The 27099-nt window shown below is 37.5% G+C and overlaps 1 protein-coding gene across 1 annotated transcript in view; it reads right to left on the bottom strand.

The window, feature by feature from the left end:
- Positions 1 to 27099, bottom strand: part of VPS54 — an 88042-nt gene that overhangs the window by 54520 nt on the left and 6423 nt on the right. Inside the window, exons 2-5 of the mRNA XM_088984770.1 lie at positions 25587 to 25649; positions 12752 to 12831; positions 10301 to 10418; positions 3665 to 3739 (exon numbers count right to left, since the gene is read on the bottom strand). Of these exons, the coding sequence (XP_088840896.1) occupies positions 3665 to 3739; positions 10301 to 10418; positions 12752 to 12831; positions 25587 to 25649 (336 nt within the window). The remainder of the gene's footprint in view (positions 1 to 3664; positions 3740 to 10300; positions 10419 to 12751; positions 12832 to 25586; positions 25650 to 27099) is intronic.

Below are 27099 nucleotides of genomic sequence, written 5' to 3'. Positions count from 1 at the left end.
GGTGCTTGTCCCCTAACTGGTTTACCCTTTCTAAAGCCAATGATGAATCTTGCTTTCACTTACTAATATCCTGCCCTTTCTATTTGGGAGTGTTTTCTCTCTTTATTTGGTTGCAGGTGGACTACCCCCTTCAAGTATTCAAAGCTTCTTCAACTATAGATACTTTGAGGGTGGCTCATTGGGTAAAAACGGTGTAGATACTTGATGACATTCCCTTAGAGACCATTCTGAACAATTGGTAGGAAATAGCAGCCCCAGCTCCAATCAAAATCATCGCTCAACCTTCTTGGTATCCTCCTGCAGGTTTTATCAAACTCAACTTTGATGGCAGCCGTGAAGGTAATTTGGGGCCATCAGGGTTGGTGACTTGGTGGCATCTTCAGATCGGAGGAAGGTTCAGTAATAGCTCTTTTTTTAGGCCAATTGGATTTGGGGATTCATTGAGAGCAGAAATTTTGGCTTTGTTAGAGGAGGTGAAAAGGGCCAAGGATTAAAAAATTGAATGTTAATAGGTTGATCATTGAAGGAGATTCAAAAGTGGTAATTGGCTGGTTAGGGAAGGCAAATGATGGGTTATGGACATATATCAATGAACGAAGACAATTCAAGTGGGTAACTCAGGGAATGGAAGTACGTCTGCAGTGGGTCAAAAGACGTGCCAATTCATTTGCAGATGCACTGGCCAAACAAGGGGTGGGAAGAAGTCATTTGTTTTGGGCTACATTGTAATTTTCTCATTGGGGGAGAGTTTACCTCCCCCACCATTGTATTTAAATCTTTTCTCCATTTCTCTAATGAAAGTTTTCTGTTATTGATCAAAAAAAAGTTTCATTAACAGATATCATGTGTCAGGAATTTTCCCCTGATTCCGATTGATTTTACAAATATCTTAGTAGAATTAATGAAATATCCCCAAAATTTCCACATCCCTGCATGGTGAAATGCACATTGATATCAAAATTGCAAACCATGTTCCTTTCCTTCCAGATGGCCCAAAATACGACCAGTGAGACAACTCTCCATATAGACGAACCTTGTATGTTAGGATTCCACAATTTCCAGCAGCTGAAAAGCTAGCTAATCAACAAGGGAAAACACCACGACATTCTAAACACACTACGGAAAAAAGCCCATAGATACATGGACAAAATGCAATGAATTAGCAAGCAATTGACTAATTCGCTTTCAGAACACAGCCAACAACTTGTGGACTTCAATGCACTTCCTCTCCTTGTCAAATTTTCAGCAGTGAGACATTTCTCCAAGCAGCGGTCAAAGCAACAAAGGATATCATGGCTGGTAAAGGGTTTGGTGAGGAAAACCAAGAGCCCTGATTTCGTTAGGTTTTACAAATATCTTAGTAAAACGTGTGAAATATCCCTAAAATTTCCACATCTCTGCATGGTGAAATGCTCATTGAAATCAAAATTGCAAATTATGTTCCTTTCCTTCCACATGGCCCAAAATATGACCATGAGACAACTCTCCATATGGAAGAACCTTGTCAGCTAGGGTTCCACAATTTCCAGAATCTGAAGAGCTAGCTAACCAACAAGGAAAGACACCAAAACATTGTAAATAAAATAAAGAAAGAAGCCCATAGATAGATGGACAAAATGCAATGAATTAGAAAGCAATCAACTAAAATAAAGAAAGGGCATTGGTGGACTTCAATGCCCTTCCCCTTGTCAAATTATCAGCGGTGAGACATTTCTCCAAGCAGCAGTCCGACAAAGGATATCATGGTGGGTAAAACATGCATACAAATGGTTTGGTGAGGAAAGCTAGGGGCAACCTAGGAGATATAAAACAAAAGAATGAAACTCTAGTGTACAGGACACTAAGATTGATCTGGTTGTTGGATGGCAAACCCACAAGACTAGAGAAGTCATCAATCTCCCAATCATGAATATCCCTTCTTAGGTGGTAATAAATCAAAAAATGTATGAATTACTATACATTTTGTGATCTATTGGGGCACTTCAAAGGAGATAAATTGAAGAAATTTTAAAGGAAAGCAATGTTCTAACAGATGGTTGGTGGCTAATATCTTCTTTTCACTGTCCAAATGATAGGTGCATCCCGAGTTTGAACTTTGAAGATGCAGATAGAGCTTTTTTTTTTCTTTTTGGTTGAGAAAGGTAATGTAATTTGCGTTTATGTCAAAAAAATGTGTATGGTCTTCTATACAATGAGGTGCTACACATGTATATGCATTTAGGCTCAGTTTGGAAAGAGTACAAATACAAATGTTTACAGTGCAAAAACATGTATTTTCTATTTCTAAACCTTGTTTTGCAGTGTACATATTTGTATTTGTACTCTTTCCAAACTGAGCCTTAGGAACCTACAGAAAAATTAACCTTCAAAAAAGAAGCAGAAAAAGTATCTTCTTTAAATTATTTTTCCTCTCATAACATATGGCCCACGACAAAGATAATGGAATGGATGACCAACAGCATTTTCCTTTCTTGGACATACCCAAGACCTGTCATCCTCCCAAAAATTATTTCACTGAATGCAGGAAGCACCATTTTAGGTTTAGAACCCTGATAAAATGATGGCATATAGTTGTATTAAAGTTTCAGTGAATAAACAAATAGTTTGGAGCCTCAACTTCCATGCTGCAGAGAGGGAATATCAAATCTAGAATGTTGAATCCCTTCTTCATCAACATTTTTTAGTGAGGCATATCTCCCTGGTTACCACCCATGCAAAAAATTTCACTTTTGATGGGCTACAGACTGCAGTCTTCCATATAGCCTTGCTTGGGAAGTGCTGCCTGGATTCCCCAACTATGCCTATGCAAAAGAATTTGACAGAAAAATCCCAAGTTTGACCATTTCCAGCACCTCGAATCCTATGGATTTAATTGCTGATTCTGAAACATAGCCAGGAGTTATGTTACCATTTCTAGCTCCCAATCATTAAAGCTCCTTCTAAATCAAAGGACCCATGTAGTTCTGCTAACATCCATCATATAGGAGTCCGCAACTGATGCTAATTTGTTTTCTGCCACTGTGCCACACTAAACAGAACAGGAAACATGTCCTTTAATGTTGTATGGCCACACCGTTGATCCAGCCAGAGTCACACTCTGTTTCCATTTCCAACCTTAAGGCTTATTCCTTCAATGTTGCAGATAGAGTGTCATTTGATTCTAGCTTTTGGATAACTTCAGATTTGTTTAAGATCGGGTCTAGGCTACACTTTTTTGGGTACAAAAATGGGCTATATAATGGAAGTTAGCCTGTTCACCAAAGCCCCCAACCCTAATGGGATTTGATCAAAGGTCCCTGCTACAACTAGCAAGAGGTTTTACCAGTATCCAGCTAACACCTTCAATTTGGATGTTGTAACTGATTATGCATAGTTCCTACTTAGAATTATGGGTCAACATAAGTCATAACAGGTATATGCCTTATATTTCATCCTCAAAGCATGTTGTTGGAATTTAAATATCCCAATTAACTCCAAATCATGAACTATGAAACTTATTGCTCAAGTTGCTATTTCTGAAACATGGTATAAATATCCAGTAAATAATTATGTTCAATAAAAACATGAGTGTTTTTGCACATAAGGTTTTCAGGTTTGCAATCACATATCCATATCCAAAACAGCGTGAAACTACCTTACATGAAGCAACCAACAGAAGACTCACCGTTCTTAGTAATCCAATAATAAGGGGGAGAAGACGATCTCGTAAGTTATTGGTTTCTTCATCATCCAGATTAACCTATGACAAATGAAACCCAGCTATTAGTCCAATACTTAAATTCCCAGTAATCTGTCAATAGTCATGTGATAGCTAACATGGAAAAATGTCAATGGTCAAACCATAAAAACATATATCAAATAAATGTATAAAAATTATGCTATTTTATTACTTAAGAAGTAAGGTCCTCAAATAAATAATTCATTTTTAAATCACTAACTGAAATGACTTTGTTTTATTAATAATGGGGAAATGTACAATTAACAAACCTTCCTCCAGACTCACAAAAGGCAAAAGAGAAAGAAGCACCAAGGTAACCAGATACAATGAAGAATAAACAGCCAAGATAAAAGAAAATACAAAGAAATGACTGTCCAGAAAGAGAAAGAACACAAAACAATTCTGGCCCCCTCCTAGAAATTCTTCCAAACAGTTAGGAGATCATGGCACCCAGCCAAACAAGATGTTCAATCTAGACAGAAGTATTCTAGCATCTCTAATGTGATGTCAATTGATTGGTTAAGGGTTCAAGACTCTTCATGTATAGATCTCATGATTCTAACACCCTTCATCCATAGATCTCATTATTCTAATCCATAGTTGTCAAAATCCTGCAATTTACAAAATAATTCATTATTCAAATCATGAAGGCCAAGGGTTTAGATTCAAAATTAAAGTCTGATTTTTTTTTTTTGCAAAGTTCTTATGCTTATTTTTTTAATCCTATGATTTAATTCATACACCTTACTATTTATATATACAATCCATGTGATTCAAATCAACTCAATCAAGACTTAGTTTCTACTTAAGGGAGACTTTTTATTATGAAGCCCTTATTGGAAAATAATCTATTTAGGTTCTTCTTTTGGCTTTTTGAAAAAGGTGGAAAGCATATTGTATTATAAGAGGGAAAGGATCTCTCAACCCCCCCCAAAAAAAATAAAAGAAATAAAAAAGAAAAATCCTTACAAAAAAGCATGGTTATTGCTGTGACCTTGAGCATTATGTGTGGTCCTATTTATAAAATATTGCATCAGAAAATCCACGTCATATACAATTATGCCACTGACTAAAGAAATGTTAATATTTAAAACCTATAAATTCCTTATAGGCTTTGGACCAAAAAAAAAAAAAGAGTAGTCTCCCAATGTTGCCAATAACCACTTCTCTATGGGAGCTTTTACCAATGGAAATTCTGTTGTTTCACTCCTGCCAACATATTGCAAGAGGAGCCAACTTCCACAAAACAACTCCCCTTTTACTGAGCACAGGTGATGGCCAAGAGGATATGATGTCCTTTAGGGTTACCCACTGTCTTACCAAAAAGCTTTAACATATGCACCCAGGCACTGTGAGGGAAGCTACAGCGAATCAGTAGATGTGGGATTGATCTTTTCTTCTTTCCCACAAAGACTGCAAAGTTTGCCTCATTTTTCAAGTACTTAATAGTTAGGGTTCTGTTCAAGATTGCAGACCAGAGAAAAAACCACTTACTTTATCAGCATAAATAAAATCACTTTTAATGGGGCCTTAGTTTCCCATCTTGTGCCATGGCACATTAGCTCCTCTTGGTTCTATTAATTTGTTGAAAAAGGAACTCACTAAGAATTCACCTGATTGTGTCTCCTTCCACCATAGCCTGTCATCCTCTTTAGGGTTGGATTGGAACCTGTTAACAATCTCCAAAGTGTGATATCAGTTCTGGAACCTCCCAATCCTGTAGGTCTCTTCTCATGCTTGGAGACCATATGACTTGACCTGCACTGATCTCATAACAATCAATGATTCTATCATCAACCTGTCCAGCTCAGTGTTCTAAAATGCGGAGGCGTGATGCAAGGTGTTCCACTACCTAGAGGTGTGAGACGTAATTCAGAACGCAAGAGGTGTAAGCCTCCCAAACACAAGGAGGCGTAAGCCTCCTTAAGAGGAGGGGGGTTATGAGGAGGATGAAAAGGAAGGGGGGATCTCATTTTTTCTTTATTTTTAATAAAAATCTTTTATATTAAGAAGAACAAAGATGGCCCCCCAACCGAAGGGACAGGGGACAAACCATTTTCTTTCCCCTTATCTTTTCTTCCCTTCCCTTACTTTTCTTTTCTTTCCTTTTCTCTTTTTTTCTTCTCTTTCCTTTCCTTTTCTTTCCCTTTCTTTTCTTTTCCTTTCCTTTTTTTCTTTTTTTCTTTTTTTCTTTTTTTTTTCTGTATTTTCATATCAGATGTGCATGAGGCGCAAGAGGCATACGCCTCTAGCACGCCTCATGACAAAAGCTCAAGAGGCGTACACCTCAGAGGTGTCAGCGCCTCTGGCATACGCCTCAGGGCATTTTGGGAGCGCCTCGCCTGGAGCCGGCGTATGCCTCCCACGCCTTTTAAAACACTGGTCCTGCTATGTTGAACATGTGAAGGTCTGATTCCTTCAAATCCTGGATTGACACCATGCGTCCTTCAAAAAAAAGGTATCCTTGCCTTCATTGCCAGGCTTGAATCTGGTGAGTCTGAACGATTCCTCTTAACTAGCATCACCCCTTACGATATACTGGATCCATAAGATATTTGAAGACTTTCAGTTTTCCAATCTAAAACATCACCTCCATACTTTGAATCATTTTCCTCTATGGATGATCCTCTCTCTCTTGGCTGCACCTCCAAAGCCATTTCCCCAAGAGATCCTTATTCAACAGGTTTAGAGGCTGTTTGCCCATTCCACCCTTCCATTTAGGGATAAATACTTGGAAACAGCCTCTCTTTATGTGCGGGGGTATGTACATCTGTCCCTCCCCAGACCCGGCATTGGCAGGAGACTCGTGCACTAGGCCCTTTATTGATTCCATCCCAAAGGAAGTCATGCCTTAGCTTTACCAATTAGTTGATTACCAAGCCTAGGGCTCTAAAGAGGGAACAAAGTAAATTTGTAGATTTGACAAGGCACCTTGAATCAAAGTGACCTTCCCAGCTTCAGAGAGAGATGACTTCTTCCACCCTACCAGCTTCCTCCTAAAAAATTCAATTATTTGATTCCATTATCTTCGACCTGTAATTTGCTCCAGGATGCAGTCCGAGAAACTTTGATGAGAGTGTTCCATACATGCACCTCAGAGTTGTTGCCAATTCACCAATATGTGGCACCTCCTGGTCCTCCCCTATCAGAATTAGTTTGTTTTTTAAAAGTATTAGTTTGCAACCCTAAGACTGCTTCAAAAAATGAGTAGACACCACATCATCACATTTGATTGCTTAGCCCTGCCAAACAGGATGGAATTGTCTGCCAACTGCAATGGTTGGGCTGCCTGAATTGAAATTGAAGTCTTCAACTTAACCTCCCTCTTCTACTCTTCTAATTAGTTACTTAAAATCTCCACCACAATAATAAATATCAATGAGATAGGAGATCAATATGACAAAGTCCACTTTATCCTTCCAAGTAAGATTTCAGTACTCTGTTTATAAGGATTGAGAAACAGTCTGTTACTAGACAGGCTTTTATCCACTCTCTCCATTTTATACCAAATTCCATTATTCTAAGTAGGTAGTCTAGGAAGCTCCATTTGACATGGTCATATGCCTTTTTCATGTCCAGTTTGCATATGATGCCTAGTCCTTCCAATCTGATTCATGAATCTATGCAAGAGCTCTATCCAATATTTGTCACCCATCTACAAAACAGGGGTGATAATCAAAAACTGAAAAACTGAACTGAACCAATGAAACCAAAACGAAAAAGTCCAGTTAACTGAATTGACTAGTATATGTAATATTATATAATTATATACTTATTTATATCATATATTATAAATTCAAAAGAAGAACCGAAAACCAAAGAACCGAACCAGCCGATCGGTTAACCAGTTGGTTTTAGTTCAGTTTTAGTATTGCTTTCCAAAAACCAGTGGTACTGGTTCGGTTTTGTCAGTGAAGTTCAAAATATAGAAGTTGAACAGATTTGTGGTGTGTTTAAGTGAGTCGACCACACCAAGAAAAGGGTATTTATATGAATGAAAAGTAAAACAACAAATCTACCCCTAGAATACAAGAAGTATAATACACAGCAAAAGAATGAAGAAATATGTACAAGAAGAAAATTTACAATATTAACCCTCATTGTCCCTGTCTCTACACTCCTCAAACTGATGTAGATATTAACATCAGTTTGCTCATGAGAAAGGAATATCCGGATCTAGTCATAGCTTTGGTGAGGAAGTCCTCCAATTGAAGGTTGGGAGATACACGAGTAAGTGAGATGCGGCAAAAAGTGAGATCCCTGATAAAGTGACAATCCACTTCAATATGCTTCGTTCTTAAATGGAAAACAGGATTGGAAGCAATCTTGATTGCACTAAGATTATCAACAAATAGGGGCACTAGAGAAGACTGATCAAGATTGAGATCACATAGAAGAGACTGGAGCCAAATGATTTCACTGCATGCTGAAGACATGGCTTGATATTCTGCTTCTGTGGATGATTTAGAAACTATTTGCTGCTTCTTACATTTCCAGGAGATAAGAGACCCACCCAAAAAGATGCACCATCCTGTAGTGGACCATCTAGTATCTAGACAATCAGCCCCATTGGTATCAGCATAGGCTGATAACTGAAGAGACAAGGAGGAAGGAAAGAACACGCCATAAGAAGCAGTCCCCCTAACATAACAAATAATACGATGTACAGCTATCATATGAGATTGGCAAGGGCACAAAACAAACTAGCTAACTATCTAGACAGCATAAGATGTCTGGGTGTGTCATTGTGAGGTAAATAAGACTCCCCACAAGTTGACAATAGAGAGTAGCATCCTCTAAGAGTAAACTGTCATCCTTACTCAAATTGAGATTAAGTTCCAATGGTGTATCAACTGTCTTACTATCAGTAAGATGAGCAAGCTTGACTAAGTCAGTGGCATATTTCTGTTGATTAAGAAAGTAGCCACTGGAATTGTGATGCACTTCCAAGCCTAGAAAGTATGTTATTGGTCCAAGAATTACTATGGTTTTCATAAAATGATTAAGAAACACTTTGGAGAGAAAAATCAAGCAAGCTTGATAAAAAAATGTTGCTGAATAATTTCCACTTTAAACACTTTTCTTTAAGATGTCATTCCCTTTGATCCTTTGTCATGCTCCATATCTCATGATCTGCTTTTTTTCTAGTGATCCACATAGCTCTAGCAATTATCCTATTGTCAGCTCCAACTAGAGATGTTGGCATAAATGAGTTGTTGGTCAATCACAGAAGGAAGAATAAGGGTCCTCTAGCTAAACATTGTGATCAGTTGAGCACTTCATCAGTCTAGTTGAGGTAATCAAAACTCTAATTCTTTGATTCCCTATTTTGATTTAGACCTCCCTATTACAATAAGTAAACATGTTATTTCATGTATTATTCACCTCATTGTTATGCTTATTTCTTATTCTCATTTTTCCCCTGCCTATTATTCTTTCTCTACTCTTCCTTTTGATTCATTCCTTTCCAGGTATTCCTTTCTTCCCAAACTGTCCAGACCAAAGCTGCTCTTGCAATTTCTATGACATTGAATTTATGCTTGAACTCACTCTATCATGTAGTTTTGATGATCCAGAACAAGATAACAATTTAAAATGGTATCCATGCACCTTTTATCATTACACAAAATAGAACTCTATATTTTTTTGCATATTTCAATATGTTTCCACCATGTCTACAATTTTTACAATAGACATTTCTGACATTTCCGCCATGCTTCCCAATTCCCATATTTTTGTCTGGTAATACAGATTTCCTATATTTGGATGACCACTATCTCCATCAACACCAACATTTTAGACTTTGGTTATGGCACATGGGGGATTGAATTGCAGTGACTTTGTAGTTGGGAATCAAGGTCATTGGCCCTCTCAGGTTATACTATGACAATTAGATTGTTAAGTGCTAACATTCTAGTCCAACATGACAGGACTGAGCAGGTTGAGATTGACAAACATTTTTGTAAGGGAAAGAATTGTTTCTTGTCACACCATTTGGAAGACAGTTGGCAGATGTGTTTACGTAGGGGCTGTCAAGGGCAAGATTTCATTAAGTACCATGTAATCTGGGCATAATAGAATATCTATTCTCGGCTTAAGGGTCTCTCTCCCTCCCTCCCTGTCTATAAGGTTATGTCTCTTCCTGCTCTTGATCAAATTTCAATAAAGTTAGGTACTTATCAAGTCTAGCCCTCCAACCCTCCCACGACCCTGGATGGCCTGGACCCTGCTTCAAGAGAAAGATTTATCTGAATAGTTTAATTTGTTTTCATTATTTCTGTTTTTTTTATAGATATTTGTCATTTAACAAATAGATATTCACATATAAAGTAATAAAGCAAGCTTCTGAAACTCTCTTGTATCAGAAGAAAGAATGGCCTTCAGATAAATAAGAGCATAAGGTCAATAGTTCTAGTGTAATGCCTACTTGAAGGGGGAAAAGGATTATTGAACACCACATGACCATACTGACATAAGGTGAATCAACGACTTGTATTACATATAAAAAGGGCTGCAAGATAAAAATAAAATCAAAAGCATTCAGTTCAAAGGCAGAAAAAACATAACAAGAAGGATGCTTACTTCATCATCTTTCCCATTATTGAAATTGACAACTCTTTCTTTCACCTTTGATAAAATTCCCAAATCCACATCTTTTGCATCATGTACAGATGCACGCATGAACTCTGCTGAAAGAATGCTACAAGAATGAACTTCACAAGTTACAAGCTACATATATACAGTTCATGCATCTCAGCATTTTACACTAAGATGTAAGGGTTAAAGTGTATACATGATAAAAGAAACCACATAATGTGCAAACAACAATAGCTAAAACCGAAAAACTGGCCCAACATGTCATGATGCCACAACTCACAAGACCAACAAAAAAAGTAGGAAGAGAGAGACAGAGAGCAAAAGATGTATAAATAAACTGCCCAAGGTGAAGAAATAGATAGAAAAACTGAATATGAGAAACAAACGGCTAAATTTTATAAGCTCTAGATGCTGCTAGTATAACCACATGATGCTACAAGTACTTGAAAAGAAACAAAGCCAGCACCAGGTGATAAAGAATAATCAAGGAATTGTAGGCGGCAAAACAGAAGATTTTGGTTTGAGTTTCTGGTCTACTTTATTGGTGTAATTTTGTATGGGTTTTGAGTTTGGTCTGTTTTAGTATGGTTATATTGTAGTTTCTCTTTTGAATTGTTGGGTGGTGACATCTTGTCACCCAAGACACTTCTATCTTTTTATCATTAATAAATATTTTGATTTATCTTCAAAAAAAATTATAACAATAATAGAAAGCAGCTCATGAGATCAAAAACAACAGACAAATCTTAGAGTAGCTCTCAGACCCTTTTCTTTTCATCCTTTTTAGCAAATTTTCATTCATTTTACCAATAAAAATATACACTGATGAAATCTTTTGTTGGTTACCCATCAAAATTTGCTTTGTCTAAAACATAGGAAAGATTTTTCTTTTTTGTAACAAACACATCTTTTATTTTTTAAAATGAGGGAAATTGTCTAAAAAATCACTACGACTTTTCAGCTTTTCTCTTAAACTCGCCATAACTTTTCAAAACGTCCAGGGAACCACATCTCAGTGAGTTTTATTTTCCAAAACTCACCATTCACTAGAGCAACGTTAGTGTACATTGACAGAAGTTGTCCACGACAGCATAAATACAATTTTCATGACCAAACTACCCCTGAATGGAAAGTCAGCCTTATTAAATATATTTTTATGACTAAAATGCCCTTAAGTGCCCAACTTCCTTACTTATATATAAGATTTCTTCTTGTTGAGAGACGTTTTGCTCTCATTGTGCTTCTTGAAAGTATTCCAATGAAGCTGAAAAACGGGTTTTGGGTTGAATAATAACAGGGATATTTTCTGGAATATTGAAAAACAGATCGAATATAACAAAGGGTAAAATGGTAATCTACTAATACCTGTTAGTCTGTTTAATGTCAATTTACTGACATGGGTATCCCTGGACGTTTTGAAAAGTTGTGGTGAGTTTACTGACATGGGTTTCCCTAAAAAAGAATTATCGTTTTCTAAAAGTCTGTAAAAATTAACATCTTTTACTACTTTGATGGGTTAAATGAGTGCTCAGTACTCTACACCACACTGTTCAGAGGTTATCTTTTCATGTTTTGGAGGATATATTAAAATTTACATGAATTCCTATTATTGATGCATTCTAAACAGCTCTTTTAATTTCTGTAATGTAGATGTCAAAATTGCCAAAAGATTATTGAACTGATTACTTCCATTTGTATTGATATCCTTCTAATTGACCATGTTTAACACACCATAGTGGATGCTCCTGATGTACAAAATCAACTGCACTAGGCAATGTACTATTGGTATGACTGCAACTTGAGCAGACTGAAGCAAGGTTTAGCGCCAACTCATCCCCAAGCCTAAAGGTGAAAGCTTGGGCCCAACATCAGGTCAAGCCCAGCCCAACCAAAACTCTAACACTTATAGGCTTGGGTTGAGAAGGCATGTTGGACCTGCACATTTGTTTTGTACTGTTAAAAATGAATTGGATTGGATGTGACCAAATGATTGACAGGTTGTTCCGTAGACATCAGGTTTAGGGTTCAAATCCTCTTACATAGGTTTTTAGAAAAAAATACTTTTTCTGATCACATCTGTATGTTACATCATACTTTTAGCATGTAATATCAATGAAGCGAAGCCACATTTGGGTTGAATAAACTAGACCAGGCTTGAATTAATAGACCCTACTTTCGCTGAAGCCCTAAAACTTAAACCAAGGCCCTAAAAAAGCTTGAGTTGGGCAAGACCAGGCTCAGATTAGGCCCACCCAAGTTGTAGTCCTAACTGTTTGTCAGCTTTCTACATTATCTTTCAACTGTACTTTATCCAACACTAAATAGTAGGTGGTCAAAAGATACCAAATGGTAAATGTAGATAACAGGCACAAGCTTCCACTGCAACCACGCATAAACACTTTAGCAAAAACCATTCAATCATAACTCAGTAGGCACCTGTTTATGGACTCTATGGATGTTGCCAGCTGATCCCGAAGGTGACGAAAGCAATGTAGACCAGTAAGCTCATCACTATCCTGTCAAACATAAGTAGATGTAGTAGGATAAACAAGACAAGAAGCAAGAAAGACAATAAATGCAAATAGAGATTTTGAAAGTTTAAAGCACCTATTATTACTGGATTTTTTGAAATGGTTATATAGAGGAAAATAATATCATGTTTCCCTACTTGAGCAAACAAGAATGCCATTTCCTACTTTGGAGTTTGGACAATATTTGAAACCCATTTAGATCAGCAGTTCAGGATAGCAGCACGAGTATTCTATTAAAGTAAGACCAACTCTTAGTGCACAACCTCTATATGGAGACAGGAGTCAAAAGCACTATTTGATCTCCTGATAACTTCAAATGCATCTAATTTATAGATAAAGAGGAGAAAAAATGGATGAAAAATTTGCCAGGAAGGAAAGCATGGAGGAACTAGTGAAGAAGGAAATACTCCATTGTCATTACCAATACCAAAGGAATTTTTGTAGGAAGAGATGATTTCAAGAATATGGAAGGAAAAGGAAGAAACAAGGGAGGCTGTTATTTTTTGAAAACATTAATAAAGGTAGCTCAATGGAAAATTTTGGTGTACAGTTTTGTCCATTCTCAACTGATAACATAATTACAGGATGGAAGAGTATTGCAATTCATCTCATTCACATACTGACCGATCCCCTCCAGCCCCTAATTTTATCAAGCTAAACTTTGATGGGTGCAGCATGTAAAACCTAAGTGGATCAGGTATAGGAAGTATCTTCAGGAACGGTTGTGGATAAATATTGACTCTTTTCTCAGCATCATCTGAGAAAAATAAGCACATGCATTACAAACAAATCGAACACCATGCCTTATCTTTTTTTTTTATTGAACATAAATAAAAAAGAAAATTTATTAAAGCCACCAGTAAGGAAACACACAATGACAGGTGATTAGAAATTTACTTGCAAAAAATAAAATAAAGGAATCGACATATTTCCATTTCCATGGGTACCAACAAAAAAGGTTATTAGAATCAGCATATTCCCCAGTGAAAACTACTGACACTATAGGGGAGTAAAAGAAATGGTATTATAACATAAGTAGGCAATAATATTATAGATATGTGGATTAGAAGTATTATTGCCCACCTAATGGCCATAATTACCACTTGGAGAAAAGTTTGAAATTCCTTTAAAAATGAAGTTAAATCTTAGTTTTTTTTTGAAAAATAAGTTAAATCTTAGTTTTTATTTATGTAATAGATTATTTAATCGATCTATTAGAACCATTTGCATTTTTATGAGTTTAAATTTTGCTTCAACTCACTCTATGATGTGGTTTACAAGACAACTTCACAACATATTATTTTGTATATGTTTATTTTCCTTTTTTTATCAGCAATGCAGAAAATCATTCATTCATTAATTTCTTGAAATAAAAATATTACAACAAGAAGTTGTGAAAGTATGAAACAGCCCATAAAAAACATGCACACCCACCACTCTATTACAATTGTGCCCAATACATTTGTTGTTTGTGAACTCCTTGCTTAGCCAAACCATCCGCCAAGCTAGTAGCAGATCTCCTAACCCATCTTATTTGAATGTCTGTGTCTTTTCAGAACCACTTGAAGCATCTAATTTCATTTTTAAATTGCTGAACCACCCCCTCACCTTTTTTCAGCCACCTACTACTATATTCAAGTCCCATTCAATAACCAATATTACAATTCCCATTTCTTTAGCTTTCTATACCCCAAAAACTGCTGCCAAAAGTTCACCCTTACTGAATCACCTTGCTGTATGGGACCTGAAAACATAGCACATATATTACAACCCTCATCCCTTATCACCTAGCCCAAAATGCTTCCATCAAAGTTCAATTTCATCCGACCACCAATTGGGGGTGTCCAAAGGAAGAGCCAGTTATTGTCCCCCAGTTCCTGAAGAAATCCTCCACCGTAAAGTCTGAGAAAAGTTTCAATGTGTTCACACAATGTGCAACTCTTAGGGTTATGATCTCAATATCTATCTCTTTACTCTTCTCCTCCCAAAAAATTCTTGTATTCCTTTCTTCCCAAACTGTCCAAGTCACCACTTGCCCTTGTACATCTCCACAATTATTTTGTCTCTGTTTGATGGTTTGGAACAAAATAATAATTTCAAAGGGTGTACCTATGCTTCTTTTATCATTTCATAAAATACCAACCTATATTTTCACATATTTCACAATGTTTCCACTATGTCTGTAGATTTTACATTATTTTTATATGACATTTCCGATATGTTTCCTATATTTCAATGACTGATATTTCCACCAACACCAACATTTTAACCTTGTTGAACACCACCAAAATGAACTAATGAGGATCACCCGCAAGCAAAACGAAACCACCCCTGCCAAAAGCACAAAAAAAACAAATCACCCCAATTCTAAAACAATTTTTCCAATACCCAGCCTACCAACCAATTAAAGCCCTTAACCTCAAAATAAACCCCCTTTTCTCCCCAAATAGAAACAAATATTTCCATTTACCTCCTCCTTAAAGTCTGAAATGAACAAACCGTGTCATCCTTACCTCTTGAATTTTTAACAAAAATTTTGCCTTGCAAATTCTTCCCCACATAAAAAGAAAAGACCCAAAATTATAGTTACTTGGACCTCTTTTTCAACAATTCCAGCTCAATTTTCTTCTCAACAAATCTCACTCAAAAATCTGATCATCATCACTTTCTAGCACCTCCAAACCTTCTTCTTTCTTATCCTAGCCTTTCCTAACAATTTCTAAATCTAATTCCTTTAACTGCTCATCAGACTGAACAATGTCCCCCACCTTCAAGTATTCTTGATCCTTCTTAGGCGAAGAGTCTTGCAACATTCTTTTGTTACGTCTAGATTTAACTTTCACCTTCTTCCTCTTGCACATTATATTGAATTTATTACAAGGCCCTGCCCCAACAAGGATGTCGTATTTTCTAGTAGATTGTGACGCAAGAGCACTACTGTAATTTGACTTGTTTCTCGTCTTCTTCTTCATCTCCCCTCTCTTTCTTCTTTCTCTTGAATGGTATGGTCTCAGAGCATGTTTCTGGGTAGTAGAAGCATTCAGACCAAGTTTTTCTTCCTAGAACCTGCCTTTTTGTACATAGAAGAGAAACACTATATCTGCCTAACCTGAACACTTGTTTTCTCTTCTTTCTTTCCTTTCTTGGTTGTAGTGCCAAGAAAAGTATTATTTGTTGACAGCCAAATGCTGTGAAGGTGTCTCTAGAGGCTTGTGCCTTCTCTCCTATGCTATAGTGGATTGTAGGATCCTTTCTCCATCAGGTATGTACCGTGCATCATTGCCACATGTGTCTTTGTGGGCTTTTGATGACTAGGGCTTAAAGTTTTGGGGTTGTGCTTCCAGTGTATGTGAAGCTCAGCAGTCTTCCTTATTCCATTAGTGCTTTTTTTGTCTATCTCAGAAAAAAGATTTCATTAAGCTAATTAAGACAGCACAACAAGTTGTGAAGGATACAATTAGACACCGAATGTCTAAAACCCTCAATTATTACAATTGAGCCCAAAACATAGACTGTCTTTGTACCCCTTGCTTAGCTAAACTATCCGCCAAACTGTTGGTCGATCTTCTAACCCAATTAACTTGAATAAACATGTCCCTAGAGAGCCATTTGAACCTCCTAAGATCATCCCTTAGGTGCCACGAAACTCCTTCCCACTTCTTTAACCAGTCCACAACTGTTTTGGAATCACTTTCAATAATTAACCTTTCGAAGCCCATTTCCTTAGCTTTCTCAAACCCAAAAACAGCTGGCTAAGAATTCTGTTGTTGCCACATAACTTTGCCCAGCTGGACCCAACAGAAAGCACATATATTTCCTTTCCTCATCCCTGATAACCCCTCCAATTCCAGAGGGGCCTGGATTGCCCACAGTACTCCCATCAAAATTCAGTTCCAACCAGCCACAAGGCGGGGGAAACCAGACCACTGCTGCAATCTATCTTCCAGAGGATGAGGCAGCTATAGCCCCCCAAGTTCTGAAGAAATCATCAATCTTAAAGTCTGAGAACAGATTCAAGGTCTTAACCCAATGTGCCACTCTTGGGGTTATGACCTAAATCAATGCTTCCTTATTCCTTTTCCCCAAAAATTCTAGAGTTTCTTTCCTGCCAGACTGTCCAAATCACTGCTGCCCTTGTGCATTTCCACATCAGTCTGCCCCTTTTAGTAGAGCAACTATAGACAGAAGGCCTAAATAACCTTCCCAAGCTAACAGGAGAGAGCCGCCTGCAACCAAGAAGTGAAGCAAGCCATTCTCAGACAAAGACAACAAAAGGACAGAAGATTAAGAGATGAATTGCAGTCCCACCATTAAGCTTGCACAAGCTGGCACCAATTAGGGGACAAGTAACAGTTTGGCCTCTTCCTTTGAAGCTTATCACAAGGATTAATGCAACCATGAAACACTTCCCAACAAAAAGCGCTGACCTTAAGGGGGATGGGACAACACCAGATTTCCTTAACAGGGTGATGTAACTCTATAGTTATGTGCCACAGGGGCACTCTTGTCTTTTTATCTTCTATTTTTATATTGTCGCCCTATCATATAAATACAAAATTACTGGAGCCGCCAGTTTGAGTTTTTTGGTCAAAACTCTTCTCGCCTCTTCTCTCTCTCCTCTCTTTCTTCTTCTTCTTCTTCTCCTCTCTCCTCTTGATCGAGATCATGGTATCAGAGCAGGACATCGCTCTGTAAGAGGCATCTTATCTGATCGAAGGTTTTGCAAAACACATATATGGACTGAAAATGGAGAAAACAAGTTCGACCCTGCATTGAGATTCGTTGGTGGACCCTGTTCTCTCTTTTTTTTAACAGAAACGGAAAAGAAAACAAATTCGACAGATGATTGACTGAGTTCTATTGAGGTCGGTAGTTGTTTTTTCCTCTTCTCTCCCATTTGTCTGTGGACTGTTTCTCAGAACTCATCGAACTGATCAGGAACCTATACTGAAGTGACTGTTTTCATTGGTTCTTGGTATTGTTATCAAGAACACCCTGAAATCTGCTCTAGCCGAATGGTGTAGACTTGTTTAATACTTCTTGTGGGTCTGTAATCCAAAACTGAGTGGGTGAAGAACTTGTGTAGGTCATGTGTGACCTTATTCAGATGGAGAAATACATCAGCAGAACCCTAGAAGTTGTGTGTGACTTAAACCAGCCCTTGTAAGGTCAGATAGACCAGTAGATTTGTGACAGCAAGTGCTGTGTTGCTGTGACTGCAGTTGTTTTTAAACCCTACAGTAAGGGTTGTGTGTGTTTGTGAGTGTGTGGACTGCGGGAAAAGGGTTGTAGGTCTAAATCTTCTGATAACAGCCTTTGTTATGACCTCTGAAGACTCTGCAATCTCTGAAACTTCTTTCAACCAAGGAGGAATAAACAGCAATCTTGACTCTATGAGCTTTCCAACGACCATTACTCCCTTAGATGGCAGAAATTATTTGACTTGATCTAAGGAGATGCGGCTGTACATCACAGCCCGAGGTAAGGCAGGGTATATCAATGGAAAAGTGAAGGAACCTAGGACTGGTACTGCTGAATATGATAAGTGGGACCAGGAAAACTGCATGATTATGTCATGGCTTTTGACTACTATGCTGCCATCAGTTAAGCAGAACTTTGTGTGGGCCGAAATAGCCAATCAGACAATGCCAAAGAGTATTTTCATGGTGACCTCACAGAATTTTTTGAAACTTGTGGCTCTATTCATCATAGTTCTTGTGCTAGAACCCCTCAACAGAATGGGGTTGTGGAGAGAGAATCATCATCTCCTAGAGGTTGCTCAAGGGTTGCTGATACACATGAATGTTCCGAAAAGGTTCTGGGTGGATGCTGTTATGACTGCGGCTTATCTTATCAATCGGATGCCATCTCGTCTCTTTAAGTACAAGTCCCCTCATCAGCTCATCTTCCCTACGGCTCCATTGTTTCCTATCCCTATGCGTGTATTTGGGTGTAATCGTTTTGTCCATGACCTATCTCCTACCCGTGGTAAGCTAGATCCCAAAGCCATTGTTTGTGTTTTCCTTGGCTATCCCCTTTCCTAAAAAGGTTATCGTTGCTTTGACCCTATTTCCAAAAGGTACCTTCTATCCATGGATGTTTCTTTGAAGATGTGCCTTTCTTCCCTGCTTGTCCTCAGGGGGAGAGTCCAAGTGAGGAGAAACAGAGACGTGTTTTGTTGCCTTCTCCTCTTGACCCTCCTCCATTCTGGGTCTTTCGTAGACAGCGGTACAAAAGTCAAGGCCGAAGCAAAGAAAGTTCAATAGACACTGAGCATCCTGAAGTTGTGCAACCTGCGCCATCGAACCCTCAAGGGTTGAGTCCATCAACGCATCCAGGTACTATTGTTCCGGTTAATGACCATGGGCCCATTGATATTGATACTTTTAATTGTGATCTGGATCTTCCTATTGCTAAGAGGAAAGGTGTCAGATCATGCACCACTCACCACCCAATGGCTCTTTCCTTATCCTATGAAAATGTTTCACCCTCTTTCTGTGCTTTCCTCTCTGCTATTGACAGTGTTTCCCTTCTAAGAGTGTTGTAGAAGCTTTACTTGTTCCTGAATGGACAGATGCAATGAAGGAGGAGATCAATACCCTTCACAAAAATGGAAATTGGGTGCTGGTAGATCTTCCTGAGGGAAAGGAACTTGTGGGGTGCAAATGGGTATTCTCTGTGAAACATAAGGCAGATGGCACAGTGGAGAGGTACAAGGCCCGGCTAGTTGCAAAAGGTTTTTCACAGGTGTATGGAGTTGATTATGCGGAAACATTTGCACCTGTAGCAAAAATGAATTCTATTCGAGTTCTACTCTCTTTAGCAGCAAATCTAGATTGGGAGCTTCATCAATTGGACATTAAAAATGCCTTTTAGAATGGTGACTTAGAAGAAGTGTATATGACCCAACCTCTAGGTTTTTGTGCTAAAGGAATTGAGAAGAAAGTATGTAGACTAAAGAAATCTATGTATGGCTTAAAACAGTCTCCAAGGGCCTGGTTCAGTAGGTTCCACAAGGCAGTTCAACAGATGGGTTTTAAGCAATGCCAATCTGATCACACACTCTTTGTGAAGAGAGAGCAAGGGAGAATGGCAACTTTAATTGTGTATGTCGATGACATTATTATCACCAGTTATTGGGACTTAGAGATACAGAGATTGAGAGATTTTTTGCCACTCTGTTTGAAATGAAGGATTTGGGGCCTTTACGTTATTTCCTTGGAATTGAAGTTGCTCGCTCTAATCAGGGTATCTTCATCTCCCAAAGGAAATGTGTTCTAGATCTATTGAAGGACACGGGGAAGTTTGGAGCAAAACCTGCTGACACCCCTATAGATGTAAACCACAAGCTCGGGGATTGCAGTGATGAGCCCATAGCAGACATAAAGCAGTATCAAAGACTAGTGGGAAGACTTCTCTACCTATCTATGACAAGACCTAACATTGCATATGTAGTGGGAGTTCTTAGTTAGTTTATGCATGCTCCTAAGGCCACACACTTGGAGGCAACATATAAGGTTCTTAGATATTTGAAGAAATTCCCTGGGACAGGACTCTTGTTTGGAAAACATGGGCATATGAGAGTTGAGGTTTACACTGATGCAGATTTAGCTGGTTCTGTGGATGACAGAAAATCTACTAGTGGCTATTGTGCCTTTGTTGGGGAAATTTTGTTACTTGGAGGAGTAAGAAATAAAGTGTGGTGGCCAGATCGAGTGCAAAAGTTGAATACAGGGCCATGTCTCATGGTGTGGCAGAACTTCTATGGAAAAGAATCTCTTGGGTGAATTAGGCTTTCCTCTCAATGATCCTATGTCGCTCTATTGTGACAATAAGGCTGCCATCAACATTGCAGTCAATCCTATTCTCCATGATAGAACCAAACATCTAGAGGTTGACAAACACTTCATCAAGGAAAAATTGGAAAAAGGAGAAGTTTGCACTCCCTACATCAATTCTGAGGAACAACTTGTAGACATCCTTACTAAAGGATTAAACTCCATGCGGCACTATAATCTCTGTGACAAATTGGGGATGACTGATATCTATGCCCTAACTTGACGGGGAGTGATGTAACTCTATTATATGCCGCAGGGGCACTCTTCTCTTTTTATCTTCTATTTTTTATATTGTCACCCTATCATATAAATACAAAATTACCGGTGCCGCCAGTTTGAGTTTTTTGGTCAAAATTCTTCTCGCCTGTTCTCTCTCTCCTCTCTTTCTTCTTCTTCTCCTCTCTCCTCTTGATCGAGATCACAGGGAACGTAGGGGAAAGGGAAGGTAAAAAAGCTACAAGGGAGTTAAACAAGGATTTACAAGTAAAAGTCCCAACCGAATTAAGGGTCCAGGCCCTGCTGTCCACACCCCCATCCCCAAGAACCGCTAGATTCAGCAAAGAAAGCAAAGCAGATACAAGGGGAATTTCAAACTCTCTAAGATTACTAATGAGGCCCAAGTTCCAATTTAGCTCAGGAGAGGAAGAGAAGCAAATGAAGATGGTCGTGAATGGCTTTCCATCAAAGGGGACTCCCCAATCAAAATATCTTCCCAAAACCTAATATTTTGACCCAAGACCAAGTCATATCAGTTGTGACTGAGGAAAACAAGAAGATGGTCGTGAATGGCTTTCCAAGGAGTAGCCAAGCTAGCTCTATGAAGACAGCCATCATCGCATCCATTGTTTTGATAGTCCATGAACGCTTGCTACCACTTTGTGCCAAAGCCTATTGCTTTCCCTCGGGAATCTCCATAGCCATTTGCTCAATAATGGCCTAATTTTTCATTCTAATGTTCCCAATCCCCAACCCTCCAGCCTTCAACTTCGACACCTTCTCCCACCTAAGCAAATGATCTTTTTTTTCCCTTCCCCGGGTTCCCACAAAAAGTCTCTCATGATCTTTTCCAACTTTCTCACAACAGCTTGGGACACCCTGAAAAACCAACATAAAATAAACAAGAGGTTAGCAGGTAGATTTGATCAATGTTATTCTCCCACCTAGAGAAATGTAATTTCTCTTCCACCCAATTAATCTCTTCTCAAACCTTTCCATCACCAGATTCCAAAATCTCAATGATTTAGGGTTGTCACCAAGAGGTAACCCTAGGTACTTGACCGGAAAATTCCTTTCTCACAACCCAGATAACTTGCCATATCCCCCAACAAATCTTCATGCACATTAAATTCCAACCAATACACTTATTCCAATTAATCCTCAAATTGGAAACCCTCTCAAGAGATTCACTACCAACTTCAAATTTTCCACCCCATCTCTACCATCCCCCACACAAACGACTAAGATATCATTCGCAAATTGTAAGTGAGCTACCTGGATTCCATCCCTCCCAACTAACCAACCATTAATAAAATGCAAACTATTGGCTCTTGAGGTATACTTGCTAAGCACCTCAGGTACCAAGGTAAATAGGAAGGGAGACAATGGATCACCTTGTCTAAGGCCTTTAATCCCTTCAAAGAAATCAACCACCGAACCATTGACAAGAATTGAGTAATGAGTAGATTACAAACAACCTCTTATCCATTTGCACCACAGCTCTCCAAAACCACCGCTTCTCATGATCTTAATTAAAAACTCCCAACCCACAAGATCATAAACTTTCTCCACATCCAACTTAACCACAATTCCTTTCTTCCTTGATCTCTTATGGGCCTCGACACACATTAGTAATTAAAATCATGGTTTCAGATGTCACCAAATGTCGCTAATGTCGCCCGACATATGTCGATGTCAAAGCTCACCAACATGAAAGTGGATGGTAATATAAAAATTACATTATGTCGGTCGACATTTCCTATATTTCGGAAATGTTGACCAAATCGGTCCAAATAGCCAAAAAAATACAGTTTTTCCTATTATGTCAACAGGATGTCAACTAATGTACATTAAAAATATAATATATTAGTATATTATATAAATATAATACAGTATATTAATATAGATTATTCCATTAATAATTTCTATTTAATATTTCAAATAAAATATTTATAAAAATAATTAACAAAATATAAAAACAAAAGAATAAATTAATTACTTTATAATATAAAACATAAAATATTTTTCAAGTAATAAAATATTGACTAGTTAGTATTTCTTAAAATATTTATTAAAATCAGAAAATGTTTATTAAATTTTATAATAAACCATATTCTACATTTACTATAAAAAATCAGAATAAATTTAATAAATTTTATACTAAATCATAATTTATTATAAATTTAGTATTAAAAATCATAATAAATTCATTAAGTTTTATAAGAAATCAGAATTTATCATAATCCTAATACTACAAAAAGAAGAATCAGTTTATTAAATTTATAATAAAACATAATGTATTATAACTTTAATATTTAAAAAATCAGAATAAATGTATTTCTATTTACTAGTGTGAAATAAATATATTAGAATTTATAATAAATCAGAATAAAAAATAAGAAAAGAAAATATCAAATAACCTTGTAAAAACATCAAAATGCATAATAGATCAGTAAATCGTCATTTATTAATTTGTTATTGATCTTAGTTTCTTAGCTTTATATAATGGTCGGGAATAAGATAATAGTCTAGAAATATGCATTAATGCTTCTTTTATCATTTTACAAAATATCTTTGCATATTTCCACATATTTCATAATATTTCCACAATGTCTCTAATTTTTACAATATTTCCCCTCGACATTTCCGACATATGTCCTATATTTTGGTAAGCGACATTTCCATCGACATCGACATTTTAAACCTTGATTAAAATATGATCTACAATTTGCCTATCCCGAACAAAAGCCCCTTGAAACTGAGAGATAAGCGAGAGAATAACCTTCTTCACTCTGAGAGACAGGACCTTAGCAATTATTTTGTATATGCTCGTAAGTCGTTACCAGACTGATAGGCCGAATATCCTTAGGGTGAACAGCACCAATTTTCTTAGGGACCAAAGCTATGAAAGTCAAGTTCATTCCCAGGATGTTTATGCCCACCCCTCCTATGGAATTCCCTGAACACTCTGACCAAGTCATCTCTGTTATCTCCTACCAATCCTAGAAATGAAGTGTTCCCTTGCTCTGCAATTAGTCATAGCAGTGTGATTAAGCTTAGTAGAGTTTCTTCTCTTGGTTGTGTTGATATTGAATTTTTCATTTTTTGCTTCAGCCCTTTTTTCTCTAGTGTTTTGGGTGATTGGTCTAATGGCACCTGAAGATTCACCTTCTTTCAGGGTTACATCATCTTGGGAAACACTTAATGTTGGGATGGACAGCATGAATTTTCCTATGCCTATCACCCCCCTTAGATGGATTGAACTATTTGGAGTGGTCTCAGGTAAAGTTTTAAAAACAACCCAGAAACAGAACTGCTTTGACCACCGGTTTCTGGGTCAGCAGTTCGACCATCCGGGTTGAACAGTTCAAGTGGTTTGATAAATTTAACCTTTAGACTGGAATATTAGGGTAAAAAGGGATCACATACATACATACATACATTACTCTTTTATGAGAAAAGAAAGTAGGTGGTTGTCCGCTGAGAAAGGAATGAGGGTAGGAGAAAGAGGAGGAGAAGGAAGAAGGAAGAGGAGGCGACATTCACCAACCCTTTCGGATCTCTCTCTCTCTGTGATCTCAAACTTGAGATCTCACTTCTCTCTCTTTTGGATCTCAGTGATCTCAGATCTGAGATTTCATCTCAGTCCCTCCCCCATCTCTCAATCTCTTTATTTCCTCTATAAATGCTTCCTTAAAAAAAGTATAATTTTTTGTTAAACTACGAACCACTGCCCAAGTTGAACGGTTTAACGATTCAACCGCCCGAATTAGCGGTTCTCTGACCAATTCAATGTTTTTTCAAGAAAGTTGTCCAATCCAAAACCGGACCCAAAGCATTGAATTGCTGTAATATAACCGGTTCCTAGGTCAAAACAGTGGTCTATGGGCATCAAATTTTATATTACAACAAGAGGAAAGCAGGTTATATTAATAGAAAGATGAAAGAACTTTAGACTAAGACTACTGAACATGATAGATGGGACCAAGAAAACAATATAGTTACGTCTGGGCTTCTTGTGCCTATGTAGCATAGCTTGTGAAAACAATATAGTGAGGAAGAATTCCAAATGGGCAGACACAGCTTGTGAAATATGGGAACAGATCAAGTCGACTTACTCTTAACAAAGGCATTATGCCAAAATTTATCAATTGCAGGCTAAGTCCTCTACCTATAAGCAAGGAAATCACAATTTGTCTGCTTACTATTCTGCTCTTACTTCAGTCTAGAAAGAGTGAGACCACTACCAGATCATTGAGTGGAAAAATGAAGATGGTGCCAAGGCTTACAAAAGTTAGTATCCCATCAGCGAGCTTTTGCCTTTTTCTTGTGATTAAACCTTGTGTATGACCCTCTCAGAGTTCAAATCTTGGGTAGTGAACTCCCTTAAGTTTTCGAAGTATGTGCCCTAGTATCCTATCAGGAAAAAAAAAAGTGTTTGCCCTAGTACAATTGGAGAAAAGCGCACAGTGTGTGATGAATACAACTAAGGGGAGCAGCAAATTGTTTTAGCTGCCCCCATCATTTCCAAATCCTTTTACCCATTATCAGTAGAATCCTTCAACTGTGCTTCCTCCATTCATTTATTGCATTTTTATGACATTTGCACACTTTCCAGCAATTAATTGAAATGCAAAAAGTAATAAAAAAAAGAAAGAACAATTGCATCTGCAGACACAAATTTACCAGTAAATGTTGCAAGTCATCCGTGACATCCAAAGCTCCAGCACAATCTGCCGCTGCAACAAGCTGCATAAAAGACAAATAGATCAATTTATGAACCATATTATTAATGTGTTTTTTTCTATTATTATCAAGTTCGTAAATAATAATAATAGGGCCATATACTAGAACACCCCCTATAGTTTCACAGATTTACTTAAACCTACCCTATAGTTTGCATTTTACTAAAACACCCCTTATAGTTTGCAACCTATTTGCTTAATTGACCTTTCATTAAGAAATATTTGTTTTGCCATCTGAAAATAGTAACATGATCACCTAAACTAAGTGGAAAATGTTCAAGGACATGGATCCATGGTTGCTAATTCCAAAAGTACCCCTAAACTGAGTGGAAAATGTTTTTTGCTTCTTTTGATTAAATTTAATTGAATGGATGTTAGGGTTAAAACTGTCATTTCCACTTTCATCTAATGGAAGGTCGATTAAGTAAATTCATTGCAAACTATAGGGAATGTTTTAGTAAAACACAAACTATAGGGTAGGTTTAGTAAATTCATGAAACTATAGGAGGTGTTTTAGTAAATGACCCATAATAATAAGAAGAAGAAGAACATTACTTTAAACAATCAAGCATACATTTATTAGGTTTCAGGGGTGATCATCGGCCAAGCCAAGCTAGGCTTAACAATTATGATAAGGGCTATAGCCCGGGCACGGGCCAACATGGAGCAAGACCAGGACTCCGAGCCATGAGTATCAACATCGTCTCGTCATCATCAGTTCATGATATCAATATCGATGAATATTTTGGCATGTAGAGTTGGAGATTTTTTTTTTTTTATCAATTAGAGTTGGAGAAATTTCGCTAAGATATTTGGAAAATCTAAAAAATTAGGAAAGTTTTCTGAAAACATTAAATTAGTTAACAAACCTTCAAGAGATCATCAGAAGAATACAATCACACATTTAAGGCTCAAAAAATCATAGCAAATAACTGTATAAATCAAATAGGAAAAAATTAAGAGATTCTTTTTTTTATAATTGAATGATATTTTGATATTTTCATTAATAAAGAGAAAGAAAGAGTACAATCAGTCTAAGAAGAGGCACGGGATGCTCCTCCTCTTTAAGGATGATTACAGTTTTCATAGCTCACCAGATTACAGTTTACAAAGTAGCCCAATACAAAGAAACTCAAGAAACCCCTTGTTTAGCAAGAGAATCAGCCAAGGCATTTGCCAATCTACTAACCCACTGAAATCTGATAATTGTCCTCTTCCTTCTAAGCCAGTTAACTTTTCTAAGAAGATCCCTATAACCGCAAATAACAGTATCCAAATCTGACAACCACCCCACTACCACCTTAGAGTCTCCCTCAATTATCAAACTCTCCACTCCAAGTTGATTAGCAATCTGTATTCCTTGTACAGCGGCTAGTATCTCAGCCCTTGTCGAGTCTCCAATTCCCACTGGTCCTGAAAAAATGGAGAGAATGTTGATGTCCTTATCTCTCAAG

The sequence above is a fragment of the Nelumbo lutea genome, chromosome 4, assembly GCF_056320005.1.
Source record: "Nelumbo lutea isolate HS-2025 chromosome 4, American lotus-T2T, whole genome shotgun sequence".
In the NCBI taxonomy this organism is placed as follows: Eukaryota; Viridiplantae; Streptophyta; class Magnoliopsida; order Proteales; family Nelumbonaceae; genus Nelumbo; species Nelumbo lutea.
Note: the sequence above shows the minus strand (reverse complement) of the source record. Positions and strands in the feature narration are given on the sequence as shown.